The 19,106-nt window shown below is 40.5% G+C and overlaps 1 protein-coding gene across 7 annotated transcripts in view; it reads left to right on the top strand.

Moving 5' to 3' along the window:
• Positions 1 to 19,106, top strand: part of MAPKAP1 (MAPK associated protein 1) — a 230,645-nt gene that overhangs the window by 115,590 nt on the left and 95,949 nt on the right. For all 7 annotated transcript variants that reach the window (XM_022578740.3, XM_022578739.3, XM_022578738.3 and 4 more), the window contains one exon: positions 6,087 to 6,263. In XM_022578740.3, the coding sequence (XP_022434448.1) occupies positions 6,087 to 6,263 (177 nt within the window). The remainder of the gene's footprint in view (positions 1 to 6,086; positions 6,264 to 19,106) is intronic.

Genomic DNA, 19,106 nt, shown 5'->3' with positions numbered 1-19,106 from the left:
AACCGTTTACCTAAATAATACAGCCTAAGGCGCCCTTCCCATCTGACCCCCCGCTATGCTCCCATACATTCTAACGCATCGCATTCTTTAACTGGCAGCTTCTTGACACGCACCATGTCTGCTTTTGCTGTTTCCTTAGAAATGCCTTTCTCACTCTTCTTTTGATATCCTGCTTAATCTCAAAGACTTAAGTCCCTCATCCTTTCTTCATTCAGCAAATATTTGTGGAGTTCCAGGCCCTGGGTATCGAGGATAAAATGGAGAACAAGAGAAATGCAACTGCTGCTCTCAAAAAATTTACAGTTTGGTGGGGAAGAAGAAATTATCAAGTGTAATAGCACTTTGTAACTGGCTCATTTCACTTATCATTTGTATTCATTCATGCATTCAGTAAATATTTATTGAGTGTTTGCTATGTACCAGGCATTTTGCTGGGTGTACAGTGGTGAGGGGAACAAGACATAGTTTCTCTTTCATGAATTCTACAACCTAGTGAGGGAAATGGGCAAATAATTAAGCCAAATAATGTTTGCTTAGAAGCTGAGTTAAGTGCTCTGCAGGGAAGGAATGCCATTTGTGAGAACCTGGGAACCAGGGAGGAATTCCCTCAGAAAGTGATGCCAGGGGCATTTGGCAAGGGAAGGCTCCTGGCAGATGGAACTGTGTGGCAGTGATGCTGTGGCAGGAGGAAGCATGCTGTGGTCAGGGAACTTGAAGACATAGCAATAGAAACTGTCCTAAAAGGAGCTCAGACAGAACAATATAAAGGTCTTGCTTCTACCTAAAAATTAGTGGACATTTTCTCCCTAAAACTTTACCAGGAAATTTAGATTTAACTATTCCTGTCTGAGGTTGCTGTGGCTTGACAAACGTTATGATGTTATTTATCAGTTCTACTTTCCATTTATGGGGGGGTGTGTTTTAGAGAAAAGGAAATCTTGGGAGTCTTAAAAATCTTTTCTCTGACTTCAAAGAGATGAACTTCTGAGCTGCAACCATCAGGATCTTTCTCTTGCTAATGCCTGACACACTCTTAATATTGCTTGTCACCAAAATAAGCAGCAGAGCTCATGTAATGAGCATTCTGGACATTTCAGAATCATGCATTCTTTTATTTTTCATTTAAAAAACAATAAGCCTTAACCTGTCTTGTGTTCATACTTTAGTGTGTTTTGCATTTTCTGAAGATAAGAATGAACATGTCAGATCACATTTGGTAGAAATCCGGGATGCTTCCTGGAATGCTCCTGAATTTTCATATATGAATTAAATACCATCTATTTATGGGCTATAGGCTTCTGTCTCTTCATAAAAGCCATACTGGCCTTTGAACATAAAATGAATATTGGTCAACAATTTAATGCAATAAATTTTTCTAATGAAGAAATTTAGCTTTATTTGTTGAAATATGAATAAGGGAAATTCAGTTAATTGTACTCATTAAAGCCTTGGAGATCTATATATCTCCCCCAAAAGGATCTCTCTTTGGCAGCAGGCTCCATTTTGCATCCACTCATTTCTTAAACTTCCAGTCCTCTTACAAGCTCCATGGTACCTAAAAGGGCCTGCTCCTTCCATGCCAACCCAACTCTAAAATTAAGCCTCTTCTTGTGGATCCAGTTGTCCTGTGCTTGTTTGTTACCGTTTTGATCATTCTTCTCTCTCTGGTAGTGACTCACAAACAGGACTTTGAGGCTTCTCTGTCTCGTTGCTATCCACCATGCTTCTGTTAGATAGTTAATTCTGCTTCTGTGTAATCAGAAGCTTAAAAGTGGTAGAAGAAATTTTGGCAAAATGAGAATCCTTCTTCATGCCGGGCACTGTGCAGTTAACTATGTCATTTAATCCTTATAAGACCCTTATGCAGTAGTTATGGCTATTTCTTCCATAATTCCAGAACCTAATAGAGAAAATGAGCACACTTCCCAATCAGACAGGCCATGCTCAGAGTCTCTAGGACAAATGATTTTCTCTGTGTAGTGGGGTGAGAGATTTCCCAGACTTCTTTGTACTCTTCCATATTTCTAAATTGTCTACAATAAGAATATTAATATTATACTTATCAAAAATTTAATTAAATATTTTATAAAGAAAGGAAAATGAAAGTTATATATACATATTATGGGACATCTGGAAAGTATAGAAATTTAGAAAGAAAAAAGTGCTCATTGCTTTAATGTAAATATAATCTTTATGAACTTTTTAGTCCCTTTTCTTCTAGTGTTTTTATATGTATGTAATTGAACGTTTTTATATAGTTGTAATAATTTCTTATTGTTTTCTCCATAAAAAACTGAGATGCCAGTACTCATATTGGTGAACTGTAAGAATGCCTCTTTCATTTTCACTTTTTCCTGGGCCTTCTTCCCTTGTCTTGAATTGCTATCTCTGATACATGTGCACTGCCTTGAAAGCCCCATTTGGCTAAAAGCCAGAAAAGCCAGAAAAAGAAAAAGAAAAGCTTATTACTTCTCCTCTTCTCGTTAACACACACATCATTAATACCCTCTATGTTTTTTTCATGGGTAGAGTGATTCAGTCTACACATTCATATATTCATTCATTCAACAAATATTTGTTCTAAATGCCAGCCATTTTACTCTTCAGTGCGGATGCAGAGATAGTAGAAGAATCCCTGCTCTTTAGGAGAACATAGATGCATAAATAAGAAAAAGAGCAGTGTGGTAAGTTATATGCAGAAATATCAGCCAAGTTCTGTAAGAACACAGAGGAGAATCACTTGGATTCTCCTAGAGATCCAAATGATTCTCCTAAAGAAATCAAGGAAAGCCTTTCATGGGTAAGAAAATGGAGCTCAGATAGATTTGGTTACATAGCTGGTTCGTGGTTGTGTTGGCATGAAAACCAGATTTCACTGCAAAACCCATCATCCTTCCAACAAACTGTCATGAAGAGGCACCCCATTTTTGTTGTTTTGGAAGCTCTAGGTGTCTATATTTGGCAAATTCCTGAGTCAGGGACCACAGCTGCCCCTTTTTTCTCTCCCCATTTCAAAATGCCACCAATTTCTGATTTGATCAAAGAGTAATGGAAGAGAAGTAAGGAAACCTGAATTCTCTGAAAACCAGCTTTGCCACCATTTAACTAGGTGATCATGGGCACCTTATTCCTCTTTTCTAGGTATCTATTCCCCATTTGTAAAAGTGAGGAGATTGAAATAAATCTCTCTAAGCTTCTGATTTTTTATAAATAATATGTCGTGGTTTCCTTCTCCTTTTTAGCATATGTAGCATTTCCATACGATTGTAGGTTCCCAAGGGCCTTGGGAAATCTTGATACACTATGGCTTAGGCAGAGGAGTAGATGGTAGTCAGGAGTGAGGGCTCTTGACTGCCTGGGTTTGAATCTCAGCTCTATAATTTACATGCTGTTTAATCTTGCATGTAAGATGAACCTCATTGAGCCTTAGTTTTGTAATTTGTAAAATAGAAATAATAATAAAGGACTCACAGAGCTGATGGGAAGATGCAGTGAGCTTATGTGTCTAAACCACTGTGCACAGTGTCTGGCACGTGGTACTCAATAAATGTAGCTAATGATACTAAAGGCTGTTTTACTAGTACTGATTTGAAGTCCTGAAGCAGTTTTAGAAGTCAGAATATCACAGTAGCTTCTTTTATTAATGATTCCCCTGTAAAGGCACAAAGGAACCAATATCCATGCATAGAATATGGAATTTTAGTCATTTTTTTTCCCCTTAGTTGTTCAATTAAGGGTTGATAGGGGGTGGAGCACTGTTTACTGCTAAACTTTACTGAGGACCCAGAAACATAGAGTGGATTATTCACTCTTTTCCTTGCTGTGTTCCCAGTGCTCAGGACAGGCTACAGCACAGTGTAGGCACTTTACAAATGTTTTTTGAATGAATAAATGATATCACACTTTATATTTAAGAACTGGGGGGAATAATAGCACTTGGCACATTGAGTCTTTTGGCTTTCAGAGCTTAGGCTGTGACATTTGCTGAGTTTGTTTGGAGGAGATTTGGGGGCGTCCTGTGACAATCAAAGCAGGATTCTTCTGATGCCACTGTTTGGCTTTCTGCTTTGATCAATAGACTTATTATTTGCCCTTGAAACCTCTGTGGTGCTAGGGATTCACAGACATTCCTCAGGATGATTTACACGGCAGTAAATAATCTGTGCTGTCCATTGCTTGCTTCATCAGTGTCTGCCCTGCTCATAAAATCCCAGAGGCTCAGTGGCCCCAAGGCTGGAGCACGGTGGACATGTTCACTCCAGTTACAGATGTTTGCACATAGAACATGTTGCTCACTTTCATTGTTGCTTTGTTGCTCTAATATGCATCCACAATTTGTCTTTAAGGGTTGACCTAACTATACATGTTATTTTCCATCTGACTTTGTTATAGTTACTGCCATTTATTTTTTTACCTCTGTTATATGCTAGGCACTACATATATTATCTCATCAAAACTTCAAAACCCCCTCTAGGTGACTGTACCCTTTCTGTAGAATTGGAATCTGAAGGGAACGAAGCGTATTCTCAAATCACGTAGTCCATGAGCAATGGGGCTTAGGTTGAACTCAAGTCCCTTTGGACAGAAAGCCCTTAGCTACTACACCATGATATTTTCCTCATCTAAAGGGCTTTCTTCTCCTTCTACAAGTGTTTTGTGTTGAAGTTGGTAACCTTTTGCAAAGATTGGTAAGTTTCCCATACCATTCAGAGATGAATTTTAAGTTTCTTAACAGCATTGCAAATACATGAAATTTATAGTGACAAACATAGACAGATTACTTTCTTGTTATCCATCCATTTAGTAAATTTACAGGTCCCATTAATTTAAATCTGTCCTTATTACCTATTTTATATAATAAATATCTCTTAGTCATGACAGACTGAGTATAGATCACCTGAAGTAGGCTCTCTCTCAATAAGCAGAGTTGCAGCTAAAGATTTGTGAATTAATTGGGAAAATTGCAAATCAGGTAGTCAGTGAAATAATTCATTGTCACATCCAATCAATAAACTTTGTAAATCAACTCATTTAATTCAAAAAATGATCTATATAGATCAAGCAACCAATTAAACAATTAGCATACACTTTGCAATTAATTAATTTAACCATCAATCATATAATTAAAACTCCAAATTTAAGCCACAGAATTTAGAGTCCTACCTCCTTGTGAACTATTAGGTTCATACTTCTGAATGCTAGCAGATTTGCAGTTTCACAATTCAACTTTGGTGCAGGGTATTTTAAAGTGTTTAAGTTGATTTCAGTTTTAAATTTTCTTTATGTTAGTATAGTTTCCCACCCTTTTTCAGCAAATTGACTTTTTATTTCCCCCAAAGGAGAAGGAGTGTTAATTCTAAATTGGGCAAAGCTGGAATCTGGGAGTACTGACAGGACGTTCTGGGGAAGTGAGACAAGTCCAGGAGTAGTTGAGAAGGCTAGGTATCTGCGTCAGGATGAATTGCATCATTTGCTTTTACTCTGTTAAGTGTCCTTGGTGTTTGGAATCAGATCCTGCCAAGTGAACCTGATATTCTTCAGAGAAAGGAGAACTGTAAAGATTGTCTTGGTTACCTTGAGTTCTTCTGATCTAGAGCATAGATATTTTCTTAATCCTGAACATAAATCAAAGGCCTCTGATTCCCTCCAAATAATTTTTTCCTCCTTTATAGTTTTGTCTCTCTTTTATGATATTTATTTTATTTACATTTATAAATATTATAGCTAATGTAGTGCTTACTTTTTCCCTCTGCTATACTCTAAGCTTCCTTTGAGGGCTGATACTCAATCTCATCTTTGATCAAAGGGGTTAAGTTCTGGGTCTTATCTATTAACAGGTGCTCAGTAAATATTTGTTGAAAGAATAGAGCAGTATAAATGTTCTCCTTTCACACTGTTTTTCTCCCCCTTTGTGGTGCCATGTGTTTTCTCTTTATCAAATGAAGTAGGGTTTGGGAGATCTAACTGTATCACCAGGCTTTGGGGTAAAAAACAGTAGTGTCCCAGTTTGCTGTACACCATAGCTTCTGGTCTCTGCATCCCTCCCTCACCTTGGTGTTTACTTACCTTTTTGGTTTTTCTTACAGTGACAATGTCAGTGCCTACTGCCTGCATATTGCCGAGGATGATGGGGAGGTTGACACAGATTTCCCCCCACTGGATTCCAACGAGCCCATTCATAAGTTTGGCTTCAGTACTTTGGCCTTGGTTGAAAAGTATTCATCTCCTGGTCTGACATCCAAAGAGTCGCTCTTTGTTCGAATGTAAGTATTGACTCTGTTACTTATCTCAGTATCTCACCTCTACCTTCTAGTACTTTGGATTTGATTTTGGCTTTGTTCATCAAATGAATGATATTTGGTATCTGGAGAGCCAACATGTAATGATTACTTTCAGAGAGACGTTGGGGACAACATTTGCATTGTATTCTGTGCCTCTGCACCTGGATTAAATGCAGACTGCTTTGCAGTAGCAAATTCTATTAGGCATATCTTGAATGTCATGTCTAGGAACCAGACCTCTGGAAATACTGGGGTACTTTGGGGCCTATGAAGGACAAATTTGGGGTTTCCCTCTTTCTCATTTAGGAATCCAAACTGAAAATGTGCATTGCAGCCACTTCTCTTTTGTGACTTAAAATACTTCTTTTTCTCTCCAACTTTGTTCAAATCAAATTTGATTTTTCTTAGTTGCCTTGCATTAGACTGAGCAGAGGTTCTTAATCTTTCCTGTGCCTTTGGTAGTCAGGTAAAGCCTACAGAAGCCCTTCTCAGAAAAGTGTTTGTAAATGCAGAGAGTAAAATTCACAGGAGTACGAAAGAATTCCATTATATTTAAATAGTTATCAAATTATTAAACAAATTTGTGATATAGTAATATGTACTGGCTTTATTAATACATTAAATGACAAGATCCAGAGGCAGGTCTAACAGTAACTCCTGACGTCTCTTGTTTCAAAGTAGTGGTAAGTGTAAATGATATTTGAGAAATCTGCAACAATTGTAATGTGCTATGATGGTATCTGTGGTTTCTGTTCATGACAGAGTCACCAGTACTGCTCATATGACTGTGGTTTGTTGACTGCGTTCATAATTCAAGGAGATGCTAAATATCAGTTAGAAGTTAGTTAAAATAAAAATGTAGTTTTTGTCCATTCACATCTGTAGAGCACCTGAGTCTTACACATGTCCTGGTTGTTAGGGGAAAACCTGCAGCGTTTTCTCAGCTTAAGGTCTTCTAACAGAGGCCGTGACAGTCCCACTCCTGGCCATCTCCTGGGAGCAATAGTGATCCCTTTGGCACCCCCTGCTGTTAGTAACCAGCAAATTCACTGTCCAGAAGAGGGATTGCTTTAGAGGACTTTCCCCTATCTTTTAAAAACATATTGCCTTTGTTTCAGGTTTTTACTAAAAATAGGATTATGTTACCTATGATATATGAGTATTTTGGGTGTTTCTACCCTTGACCAAAGAAAGAAATCTGTGTGCCTGGGAGTGAGCCGGGGGTGGCTCCTCAAGCTTTATTATCGTCATTTCATCCCTACCCTGAAATCATGTTTGGTGTATATAACGTCACATATTTTCCTTCTTTTTACATTTCAGAGGCACTAAAACAACAACTTTAAAGAATATTAAAGTAATTTAAAAGTTTTCCAATGATTCCTCCATCCCAGTATAATTATTTTCATTTCTGTATAATCATTTCCACATGTATATATATTACAGTTTCAGTTCTAGTGTACATATTGTGTTATTTTTACTTAACATTATATTACAAGTATTTTGATATCTGTTCTTAATTCCTACAATCTGCATTTATTATGTAATGTCTGAGACCTTAGGTAAAAACCTGCAGCTGCTTTTCTAACAAACTGTCGATCAGCAAAAATAAAGGGGCTACAGAAACCCTCATGTTTATGCTGTTCCTTTCTGGACTTCACGCAAAGACAGTTCTGTATAAATGTACAGTTGACTCTGATTTGGAAATCTGAAAATCAGTTCATCCTTGTTATAAAAAAATTTTTACAATTGTAATTATATTGATGTTCATATTATATAAAATAACTCATTTAATAAAGTAGTACTTGAATTTTTCAAAAAAATCTAGACAGAGACAGCCCCTGTTTTCATGGAGCTTACTGTCTAGTTGGGGGAGAGTTGTCAAACAGATCATTCAACTGTGATGAGCAATACAACAGAAAACTCTGTGGGGTGATATGGATGCCTGTCAGAGGATGTTAAGATTGTTTCCTTGTTTTGGTTTTAACAAGTGATTCTATAATGATAGTCCTTATCTATATCCCTTTTATTTCTGTTGAATAACTTCCTTAGGATAATTCCCTGTGAATAGGATTATTGATCAGGGTAGAAACATCTTCAGATTCTCGCTTTGTATTGACATATATAGCCTTCTGAAGAGGTATCTATTACAGTGCTACAAATAAAATTCATAAAACCATCTTTTCAGTCTTACCATTACAAGGTGTCATTAGAAGTTTTTTCTTTTTACTTTAAAAGATGTATATAGGGACTTCCCTGGTGGCGCAGTGGTTGAGAGTCCACCTGCTGATGCAGGGGACACGGGTTCGTGCCCCGGTCCGGGAGGATCCCACGTGCCGCGGAGCGGCTGGGCTGGTGAGCCATGGCCGCTGGGCCTGCGCATCCGGAGTCTGTGCTCTGCAACGGGAGGGGCCGCAGCAGTGGGAGGCCCGCGTACCGCAAAAAAAAAAAAAAAAAAGATGTATATAATGAAATGTCAGTAGTTTCTGCTTGAAATTCTATCGTTTATTAATAAATCACTAGAAGAATTGTTCTCATTAGCACATAATTTTTACTATATGAATATTAACATATGATCATAGCAATCTTTTGATCTGAAAGTCCTTTTTCAAACAAGAGCTTTAAAATCAGTGATTTTCAGTAGAATGAGGTTTGGGCATACCTTCCTAGGAGAAGCATCTAAGGCTACACAGTGTCTCACTGTGAACCCTACCTTCCAGAGAATGGGAAGAGAGAATGGGAAAACAACTGCTTTAAACCTGATACTTTTTTTTTTTTCCTGAATTACTCCCACCCCTGCACTCTCACTCCCAAACACACACACCACAGTCAATCCGTTTTTTATTCTGAAGTCCAGGAGTTTATTCAGCATGTCTGGAGTGTTTATGAAAACACAAGGTCAAGTAAAATCTTTATATGTGAGCATTTAGAACAAATGTCAATACATTTTCTCTTTCTTCTTTTTCTCAGTTGTCTGATGAAATAGTACAAATTACTGACCATTTGCCCTGTGTATGTTTTTTTGGTTCAACAACCTCCCATTCACCTTTCTGGTCTAAATTCCAAGTTAGAAAAATGTCTCCTGGAAATGCAGGACAGAGCAGACCTTTAGGAATCTCCAGGGACATATCCAAAGTTTCAGAGAGTGAAGTGCCAGCAAAAGAAGTGAAACCATTGCTCCTTCTCTTCATTCCCTCCCTTTCCTCTTTGCATCTCTCTCCCAGTGGAGAATGGGCAGGAAGTGGCTGCATAGACACTGCACTGAACCAGGAAGAAGGAGCTAGGTTTGACAATGGAAAGTGAATTAGTATTTACTAAGGGCCAACTATGTATATGTTATTTCATTTAATCTGAAAATAGCCCAGTTTTTATTATGACCATTTTAGAGACATGAAAACTGAGGCTGGGAAGTACTGCTCTCAGGCCTGGACTTGACCCCATGCCTAACTTCAAAGTCCATTTTTTTCCCAACACCCTACTGATGGTTGGGATGTGGGTAGGGGAATCAAGTATTGGTCTAGTCATTCAAGTGAATCCCACCGTCTTAAGGCCAAAGTTCAAGAGCATGGTGACCCCTGGAGGCAGACTTCTTGGATACCGATTCTGACCTTGCCCTTACTAGTGTGTGTGAAATCTCAGATGAATTACTTGACTTTTCTACGACTCAGTTAAATGAGGGTAGTAATAATACGTCTCTCATAGAGCTGTTGTGAGGATTGGATGCGTTAATATGTGCAAAGCACTTAGAACAGTGCCTAGCCTAAATAAGCATTATCTAAATAAGTGTTTGCTGCAATTGTTGTTATTATTAATAAAAATCCTCTGAGGGCAAGAACTGGATCATTAGTGCCCCACAGCACCCAGCATAGCTCCATTACTATGGTGGTAATGGAGTAAATAGAGGGATTGAGTAAAGGCTGAATTGGAATAACTTTTGCTGAACACGGACAGGGGTGGACATTGGAGATCTGCAGACATCCTCTGTGGCAGACATCCTTTAAGACAGGGGTCCCCAACCCCCGGGCCGCGGACTGGTACCTGTCCGCGGCCTGTTAGGAACCAGGCTGCACAGCAGGAGGTGAGCAGCAGGTGAGTGAGTGAGCGAAGCTTCATCTGCCGCTGCCCATCGCTCACATTACCGCCTGAACCATCTTTGCATTACTGCTTAACCCATCCCTGCGCCTAGCACAGGGCTTCCTAGAGAAGGAATGAACGAATGAATCTTCAGGTGTCTGCGGGCTGCTCGGGGAGAAGGAGGCCCTTGGGCAAGCTTTCTGTCCCACCTTGCTTTCTGAGCCCACTTAACCTCTTCTACAGCCCTGTTTCTGCCTTTTGAATACCATGAAGCCCCAGGTTGCCTTCTGTTTTTCAGAGGCCCTCATACCGTTCAACCAGGAGTCTCCAATATACCATCTTTCCCTACTCCAAATGAGGTAGCACAGCCTTTGAACTTAGGCTAACCTGGGTTCAAGTTTCAGCTTCACTAGTGACTTGCTCCATGACTGTGGTCTCAGTTTCTTCATCTGTAAAGTGAGGATGGTAATTACTACCTCATGGATTTGTTGTGAGGAATGTTCTTAAATGTAAGTAATGTACAGACCTCTTTTAAAGGAAAATTAATTCTCCTGGAACTTCAATGTTTGCCCAAATTTGTTTTATTATAATGTTACTTAAACACATACAAGTGTAAAATTCTAGCTATAAATTCCATGTCTTTATGCAATCCAAAAAAATTACAAATTAAATGCAAATAAAACTATAACATTAATAAAATAAAAATTAACAACTTTAATGCAACAGATGATATTTTGCTGAAATTAAATCACTGATGTGGGGTTTAATGGATGTTGTTTTACTTGTCAACTTGAGTCTTCTAATTTTCATATGAGACATCAGACTATCATATTATTTGTCCTTTTAAACAATGAATGTATTTTTAGGTACTAGTCCATTATTTTAATGGGCCAATTGATTTATAGTGCACCCCTCCCCCAAATTTTAAATGTTTTTTAATTGGAAAAATAAAGAACATTTCTGCTAGGATGACCAGTTTATGCCAGTCCTACCCAGGATTTTCCCTCTTTTATTTTTTTTAGTTTTTTGGCCACGCCGCGTAGCTTGCAGGGTCTTAGTTCCCCAGCCAGGTATTAAACCCGGGCCACGGTAGTGAAAGCCCGGAATCCTAACCACTAAGCCCAGAATCCCTTCCCCACCAGGGAACTGACTTTTAAAATAGAAAGTACTAAGTCCAAGAGCACCCCACTCAGTCCCGGGTGAACCAGGATGATGGGTCACCTTACTTTCTGCTGTTGTCAATTGGTTCTGTTCATAGATGGGCTCTCTGCCTCATTTGTCCTGTGCACAGTGTGACTTGCATACTGCAGGGGATGAATTCTTCAGAGATCAGCAAGTCTGTTCCGTAAAGAGTCTTGTGTACACTTCTCCTGTCACTTTTCCTTATTCAACAAACTGTTTTGGCATATAGCTTGCACTGATGCCGTTTGGCCTTTCTAAGTCGATTACTGATGTTAAATAACCAGCTGCTAGGATACTCAACCCCCCAAATCTCACCAGCTTATCCCACATGTTGGCAAACTTTTTCTATAAAGGACAAGATAGTTAATATTTTAGGCTTGCAGGCCATACAGTCTCTGTGGGCCAACTCCACCATCATAATGCGAAAGCAGCCATAGAAAATACGTAAATGAATGGACATGGGCTAGATTGGTTGACCCTGGCTTTATTATATGTTTATTTCTTGTTCACATCTGTCTAATGAAGGTCAGGTGGCTCTCCTGGGTATTTCTCCTCCAAGCAGTGACTCAGGGCTCCCCCAGCTGGATGGAGAATGAGGAACATGGAAGACTGGGAATGGTCTATATCCATATCTGTCTATCTATTGCTTATATAAGTCACTATATACATCTATTTATATATCTGTATAAAATTTTGCTTTTCAGTGCAAATCATATGTACATGATTTTCATTGAACTAAAAGCAAAATTTTTAAATTCTGAAACTCAAGAGAGCCTGTGAATGCATCTTTTGACCCTAGGGGGTCCAGGAACCTCAGGTAGGAAATGCTGCTATGAGAAAATTAGCTCAGACCCTAGTGTGTAGGAAGTGTTATGTAGTTGCTATTTGTTATTTTTATCAGAGGTTTATCAGCCTGAATAATTTACACTAAGTTGTATATGGGGTTTAACTTTTCTTTGGGTTATTTTTTTATTGCACAATTAATACATGTCCATTAGATTGGGTTGGCTCAAAAGTTCGGGTTTTTCCGTAAGATCTTATGGAAAACAGAATAGAAAAATTAGAAAATCTGTTTTTTCATATAAAAGAAAATTTCAAATTTCTCTTTGTTCCATCATGCAGAGATAATGACTTATTACATTATATAATGATTTACATTTAAAAACAGGAGCTAGTTAACTTAAATGAATCCCTAATTGGAAAAGTGTTTTGTGGAAAAGAGTGTGAAGCTGGATACCTTTTGATATTCTTACTGAGTTGGGGCTAGGCTGGTTTTGCCCTCCCAGGCCCTTGGGCCCCAGGAAACCCCTGGAAATAGAGTTGTCGTTAGGGGAAGGAGAATGGATTACTCTAACAAAGTGCAAATTAGGAGCCTGTTAGTGGACACGGCCTCCTTTACCAGATCAGCAAGCGGATTTCTAAGGTATCCATTGTTCTTGATTGATTTTGGATAGAGCAAATGTGTATATAAACAGGAGTCCCTACCTTGCTGACTGCTAGTAGCTACTCTGAGCCTAAGCGTTGAAGCTGTTTGGCTGTCAGGAGTGTGGGAGGGGAGAAGTAGGGGACAAAGGTATTAGGGTGGCCCCTAATACTAGTTAAGAGCTGGCTCTCAGCTGGTTTTCAGCATCTGAAGAAGTGCTCCTTGCCGACAATGACCATGCCAAGGCCTTTAGACAGTAGGACAAGGGAAAATGAAAATGAGATCTTGCAGTGGACAGGAGAGGAACTTGCATTGTCCATCTCTTCCCATCCCCCAGCATGGGCTAATTCAATCAGAATTTGTGAAACTGAGTTGACTTTAAAAATGACAATGACAAAAGCAGCTGGGGTGGTGTCATTGCGTTACATGTGTTGACATTAATGTTTCACACTGGGATCCTACTCTGGGGTGGGGAAGAAGGGCTTTAAGGGAAGAAAAGTCAAAAACAATAAAACGGACAGAATCTTCCTAGATCAGAAGTCAGTTAATTAAATTGCCCTCCTATATATGTGTTTTACTTAAAATGTTTAATATGTCAGGTGGATGTGGGAAAGGAGTCATTTTAACCAAGAGCTGCAGAGCAAATAGAATCCAGTTAGGATTTTGCTATTTGGGAAATGGACCACGGGGTAGACGTTGGAGGATCTTGTACCAGAAGCTGGGCTGCCTCAGTCAGTGTGGCCCAGAGAGCTCCCAGAGACTGCTGTGGCTTCTCTTGGCTCTGCATAAAGGGAAAGGTTAGCTGCTTTTTTAGGAGGCATGCCCTAGATTCATTGCTCTTTCCTGTATGAGAGCCTTTCAAAAAAGGGTCTCAGTGGTTTTAGTATACATTCTTGATGAGATCTCCACAATACACCCTAAGTGACCAGACCGTTATGAAAAGATATCATTAGTTTGAAAACTCACGTACTCTTAATGTGATATTGCCTTAATGGTCTTGAGAGGAGGTAGTGGGAGTGAGGGGGAAGAAATGAGCGTTTTTGCACACTCAGTTTGGTGCCCCTAATAGCCATTATCTCATTTATTCCTTATAAGCAACGTATCTTTATAATATATAAGCTGAGGATCAGAGACAGGTAGTTATTTACCCAAGGTCATGCAGTTTGGTAAGGGGCAGAGCTAAAATAGGGCAAGTAATAAAATAAGATGCCTGTGCTCTTTGTGACCAGGCCTGACAACATGGCTATAAATTATCCTAGTTATTTATTGGTTGCTTGAGTCATAGAGGACTGACTGTGTGTTGTTTCTTTTCATTCTGTTGTATTAGCAAACATTTTCATTGTCTAGATTGTCCTCGTGTATGGAAGTGTAACATATGCAGCCTGTTTAATTTTGTATTTGTAAATGTGACTTGATTTCCTTTTTGGCAACAGCTACTGTCTAGAGAAAAGAAAAGATTTTTCTTTGCGTCTGTTTAAAGTGACAGAAATACTGGAGTAAGTAATAAAGATGGAAAGCATTAATTACATACTTCTAAGAATTTAAAGGTCAGACAAGCTAAATATGTATGTTTTGCTCACTGGAATGTCTGTCTGTTGAGATTGTGCCAGGATAACTTTGTTCCTACAATAAAAGCACATATTTTAGATAGCCATCAACTTACTTTGGTATCCAAAAATTATACCAGATTGTTGCTTTGGTTGCTATATATCTTAAAAGTTTGGGACTCACATTTCTGATGTTAATGTGATTTGTTTCATGATCCACCCCCTTTGGCCATGTTTAGTTACTATGTCTCATTTTGCTTTCCTCTGTTCTCCCCTCAGCTTGTGTTGGAGTCTGTCAGCTGCTGCTATGTACCTGTCAGGCTAGTGACTTGTAATGTTTATTAATACAGCGTCAGTCTTGCTGTTGAAAAAACCGTGATGCTTCTCAGAAGGGTGCAATAGAACGAAGCTTTTGATTTCCAGATCCTGTCTGCACTGTGTGGTGAATACATTCTCAGATGTTATGCAGTTCACTGACCTGACAGTTGTGGAACCCCGCCTGGGACCCCATTTCAGCAGGACATATTTGAACAGAAACAGTTCGCAAAACTTTACACACTTAAACTCCTGCCAAGGCAAACTGTTAGCCACTTGAGTTTGTTATAAATACCCAGTGGCGGTGGTTGGAGGTAGCCCACGGTGTGTTTTATATTCTGAACTGAATGTGAGTGTCTTTGCGGTTATATAGAGTAGTAAATAATTGAGTTTGATTAGGGAGAGGGACCTCATTATCCCCCACCTGTGCCCAGCTGGAAGGGGAGGGTCGAAATGAAGCCATTAGCTGTCTCTCTTACTGGCATCTCAAAGAGCTCAAATACATCTGTGTCTTATTTTCTTTTCTGGCACAATCAGTCGAGCAAGCTAAGCAGGCATGACCGGATTTGGCAAGTCCCAAGGACTCTGGCAAAGATAGACAAGGAGAAGGCGGAGGGCAGTCATTTTGGCTTCTCACTGCCCATTAGTCTAGTGAGTTATGTTTTTGGAAAATGTCTCTTTTGAAAAAGAGTACTTTGTCCAATGTCAAATATCACATACTCACACAATACGCTTTGATCTTTAAAAAAAAATTTTTGTCAGCGCAAGGGGAAACAAAATGTGGCATTCCCACTAGTGTAAACTCTCTTTATGGATAAAGAAATACCCGAAGGACTTCCTTTAAAGCAGGCATGCTGCAGTTATTATAAGGCTTTCTCTTGCTCATATATTTTCATTTTCTACCTTGAAATGCTCAAAAATGAACATGCATGGAATTGGGACCAGAACAGGCTGGGAACCAAAGGAGTATGTCTTCATCACGATTATGAACTGGTCAGGACTGGAGGAGGGAGTGCTACTCTTGGCAGCCTTTTCCCACTTTCACAAACTGATGCTGTGGCTCAGGAAACCAGGACGTTTTCCAAGGGCTTTTAAAAAGCAGTCTCGTAGGTCATATGGTTAGTCTAAGAGCTGGGACATTTATAATCAAACTGAATTTGTTACAGTGGGAGTTGACCTTTTCCATAGATTGGGCAGTGGTTCCAATCTGGAAGATACGCTCTCTGGAAGTCTGTTCTTCCCCTTAGTCCCCCCAAACTCCCTTGGCCATAGGGAGGTTTAAAACACAGGCTTTGGAGTCTGGCTGACCTGGGTTCAAGTCCTGGTTCCTCCACTTCTTAGCTGCGTAATTCCAGGTATGTGTCTCAGCCTTGCCAAACCTCAGTTTCCTCCATTATAAAATGGGACTGATGATAACACCTACCTTTTCTGGGAGGATTAAATGAGCAAAGTAAGTGCTCAGTAAATGTTGACTGAAGTCATTTTCTCATCATTATATATCACTTCTTTGTATGAAGAAAAGCTGATACTTATTATATTATCTATTATTAAACATTTATTTTATGACAGGTATTATGTTAATTATTTTAGAAGTATTTAGCCCTGACAGCAATCTTATAGTCTAAGAATTAGCCTCATTTTGTAGATGAGAAAACTAGAAGTTAGAGAGACTATATCATTTACCCAAGGAAGGCAGAGCTGGGACTCCAAAGCAGGCTGTATTCTAGAACTTGCTGCGCTCTGCTGCCTTCTGGTGTTGCCACCATTTTTTCAGTATGATACAGAGCTAAATGACAGCTATGTTTTGAGACCTCCCCACTAAGAAGCTTCTCTGATCCCCCTCACCCCTACCGGCTGGGTGCAGTGCCCCTATGTTTTGGCAGCACTCTGAGCTTGCCTTCATCTTTGTGCTTATCATGCAGAGCTGTAATTCTTTGTTTGCTTCTTTGTCTTTCTCTCCCACTGGACTGTGCTACTTGGATTAAGGACCGTATTGTTGATTTCTGAATCCAAAATAGGATCTTTAATAGATGAGTGACCTCAGGTAAATTCCCTAATATTTCCAGCCCCAGTTTTTGCAAAATGGATATAACTTATTAGTGCCTATTTTAGGATAGAATGAGTTAATGCAGATTTAAAAGGCTTAACACAGCACTTGGCACATACTAAGTGCTCAGTAGGTAGTAGATGCTACTATTATTGTTGTAATTGTTGAAGAATAACATCTTGTACTCTGCAGAAGCAGACACTTAATAAATCTCACTGGATTTCTCTGCATTATCACCATGATTTTTTTTTTTTTTTTGCGGTACGCGGGCCTCTCACTGTTGTGGCCTCTCCCGTTGCGGAGCACAGGCTCCGAACGCGCAGGCTCAGCGGCCATGGCTCATGGGCCCAGCTGCTCTGCGGCATGTGGGATCCTCCCGGACCGGGGCACGGACCCGTGTCCCCTGCATCGGCAGGCGGACTCTCAACCACTGTGCCACCAGGGAAGCCCACCATGATTTTTGACTTCCACCATCCCCACCCAAAGCTGAGTTAAGCCGAGGTGGAACGTACCTACTTCTCTGGTTTACTCTCTCAAAAAGGAAAACCTTAAAACCGGAGCCCAGGGTGCCCTGCTTTGAGCTTCAGGGGGGTTGTGATGCCTGGGCCAGGGGCTGCTTACTGATAGTGTCCCAGTGCTGCCACCATGCCCAGCCAATTGCACATTTTCATGGCCCTGTGTTATCAATTATGAGCAATGAAGGTTGAGATCCATTCCCCCAAATAAGCAGTATCTCCTGGGGGTTTGGGGGAAATGGGCTGAATGGGGCCTCTTCTCTTGGGGTGATGACTTGGGACAGGGGAACACAAGAGAAGGAACATCGTAAACCCCTTTTACTGTTTGCCAGCCTTAGTTCCAGGTGCTTGGCATTCATTGTCTATTTTATCCTCCTGGCAATTCTGTAGGGACATGGCCTCCTCATTTCGTGGACACAGCTGAGGTTCCCACATGTTAAGACAACATTTTGGTTAGCCACGGAGCCAGGGCTTGAACCAAAAGGTATTTAACTCCCAACCCATGTGTCTTCCTCTCCAATATGTTGCCTTCCAACTTGGGTTCTGATTCCAGCTCTGCCCCTATAAATAGAATCTAAGCTTCTCAGATAAAGACCTGTGCCCCTACTTCTCTCTTTGTCCACTGCCGCCTCTAGTTCAGTGCTTAGTGCAGAAATGCTCATTGTGTTAGGTTAATGCTGGTATAAAAACTTCCCTCTGGTAACTGAGTGGCTTTGCACTGGGACAGAGCTGAATTCCTCAAGTGAGTAATCTCTTTTTAAAATACCCATACGTTTTTCAGTGTTTACGAGACTTGACAGGACCTAACTTGGAATTGACTGAAGCACTCCTGCCAGCATTCAGTCAGCTCCCTGAGGTGGCGCTTCATCCTGGACCCAGCACGGGCAACCCAAGGAGCTGCGGAAGGGCAGCTGCTTCTTCCAGTGCCCCTAGAATGCCCTGCACTGGCAGAAAAGAAGCTGTCTGTCCACGAGGGGAGCTGGGGGAGGAGCAGTTTCCTAGCTGAGAGTGGGTTTGCAGCCCACCTGTCTGTCCATCCATCTGCCTGTCTGTCCAAGGGCTGGTAATCCCCGGCGCAGGTCACAACCCAGAGACTGAAATGCAGTGCCATGAAGAAGGGAAGCAGGGCTAGCACCCTCCCCGCCTGCTGCCCCGGGTCCCCCAAGATCAACATCTCCTCAGTCTCAGACCCAGTGCCCAACATTAAATAAAAGTGCCTTTACACGATATATTTCCGTAGACATTTTAGAAAGCCCATAAAAAATCCTGGATATGAAGAAATGAGGCATAAAACCCAGACTCTTTTGAAGTCAAGCTGAAAATTGTGGTAGCAGGTCTCCATATCCATTTATTAAATGGGAGCACAACTTAACAGTTGCACCTATATGGATTCTGAGAACCACTTAGATCCTGTACTCTTGTGTTTTAGAAACATTAAGTGCTGTAGACTTGGGACAAGATCCAATGTTGGCGTTCATCTGGAGGGAGAGGAGTGAGTGGAGTGCAAGGCTGACCTGAGGAAACTTTCATTAAGTCTGGCTGAGGGCGCAGGACGTGGGTCACAACCTCTTTCTCCTTTAAATGTGCACGTTTTCACCGAAACGGAGCCCCAGAGTGAGATCCCGCACACCCGCGAAGGCACATTCCGAGTGCCGAGCATGCCCCTTCCCTTCACTGTTGTTTTCATTTTCCTCTCATGAACCTTGCTACCCTGGCTTCAGCACA

Source organism: Delphinapterus leucas, chromosome 6, assembly GCF_059928025.1.
Source record: "Delphinapterus leucas isolate spDelLeu-1000000601 "Yukka" chromosome 6, BTC_Dleu_Yukka2, whole genome shotgun sequence".
NCBI lineage: Eukaryota > Metazoa > Chordata > Mammalia > Artiodactyla > Monodontidae > Delphinapterus > Delphinapterus leucas.
Note: the sequence above shows the minus strand (reverse complement) of the source record. Positions and strands in the feature narration are given on the sequence as shown.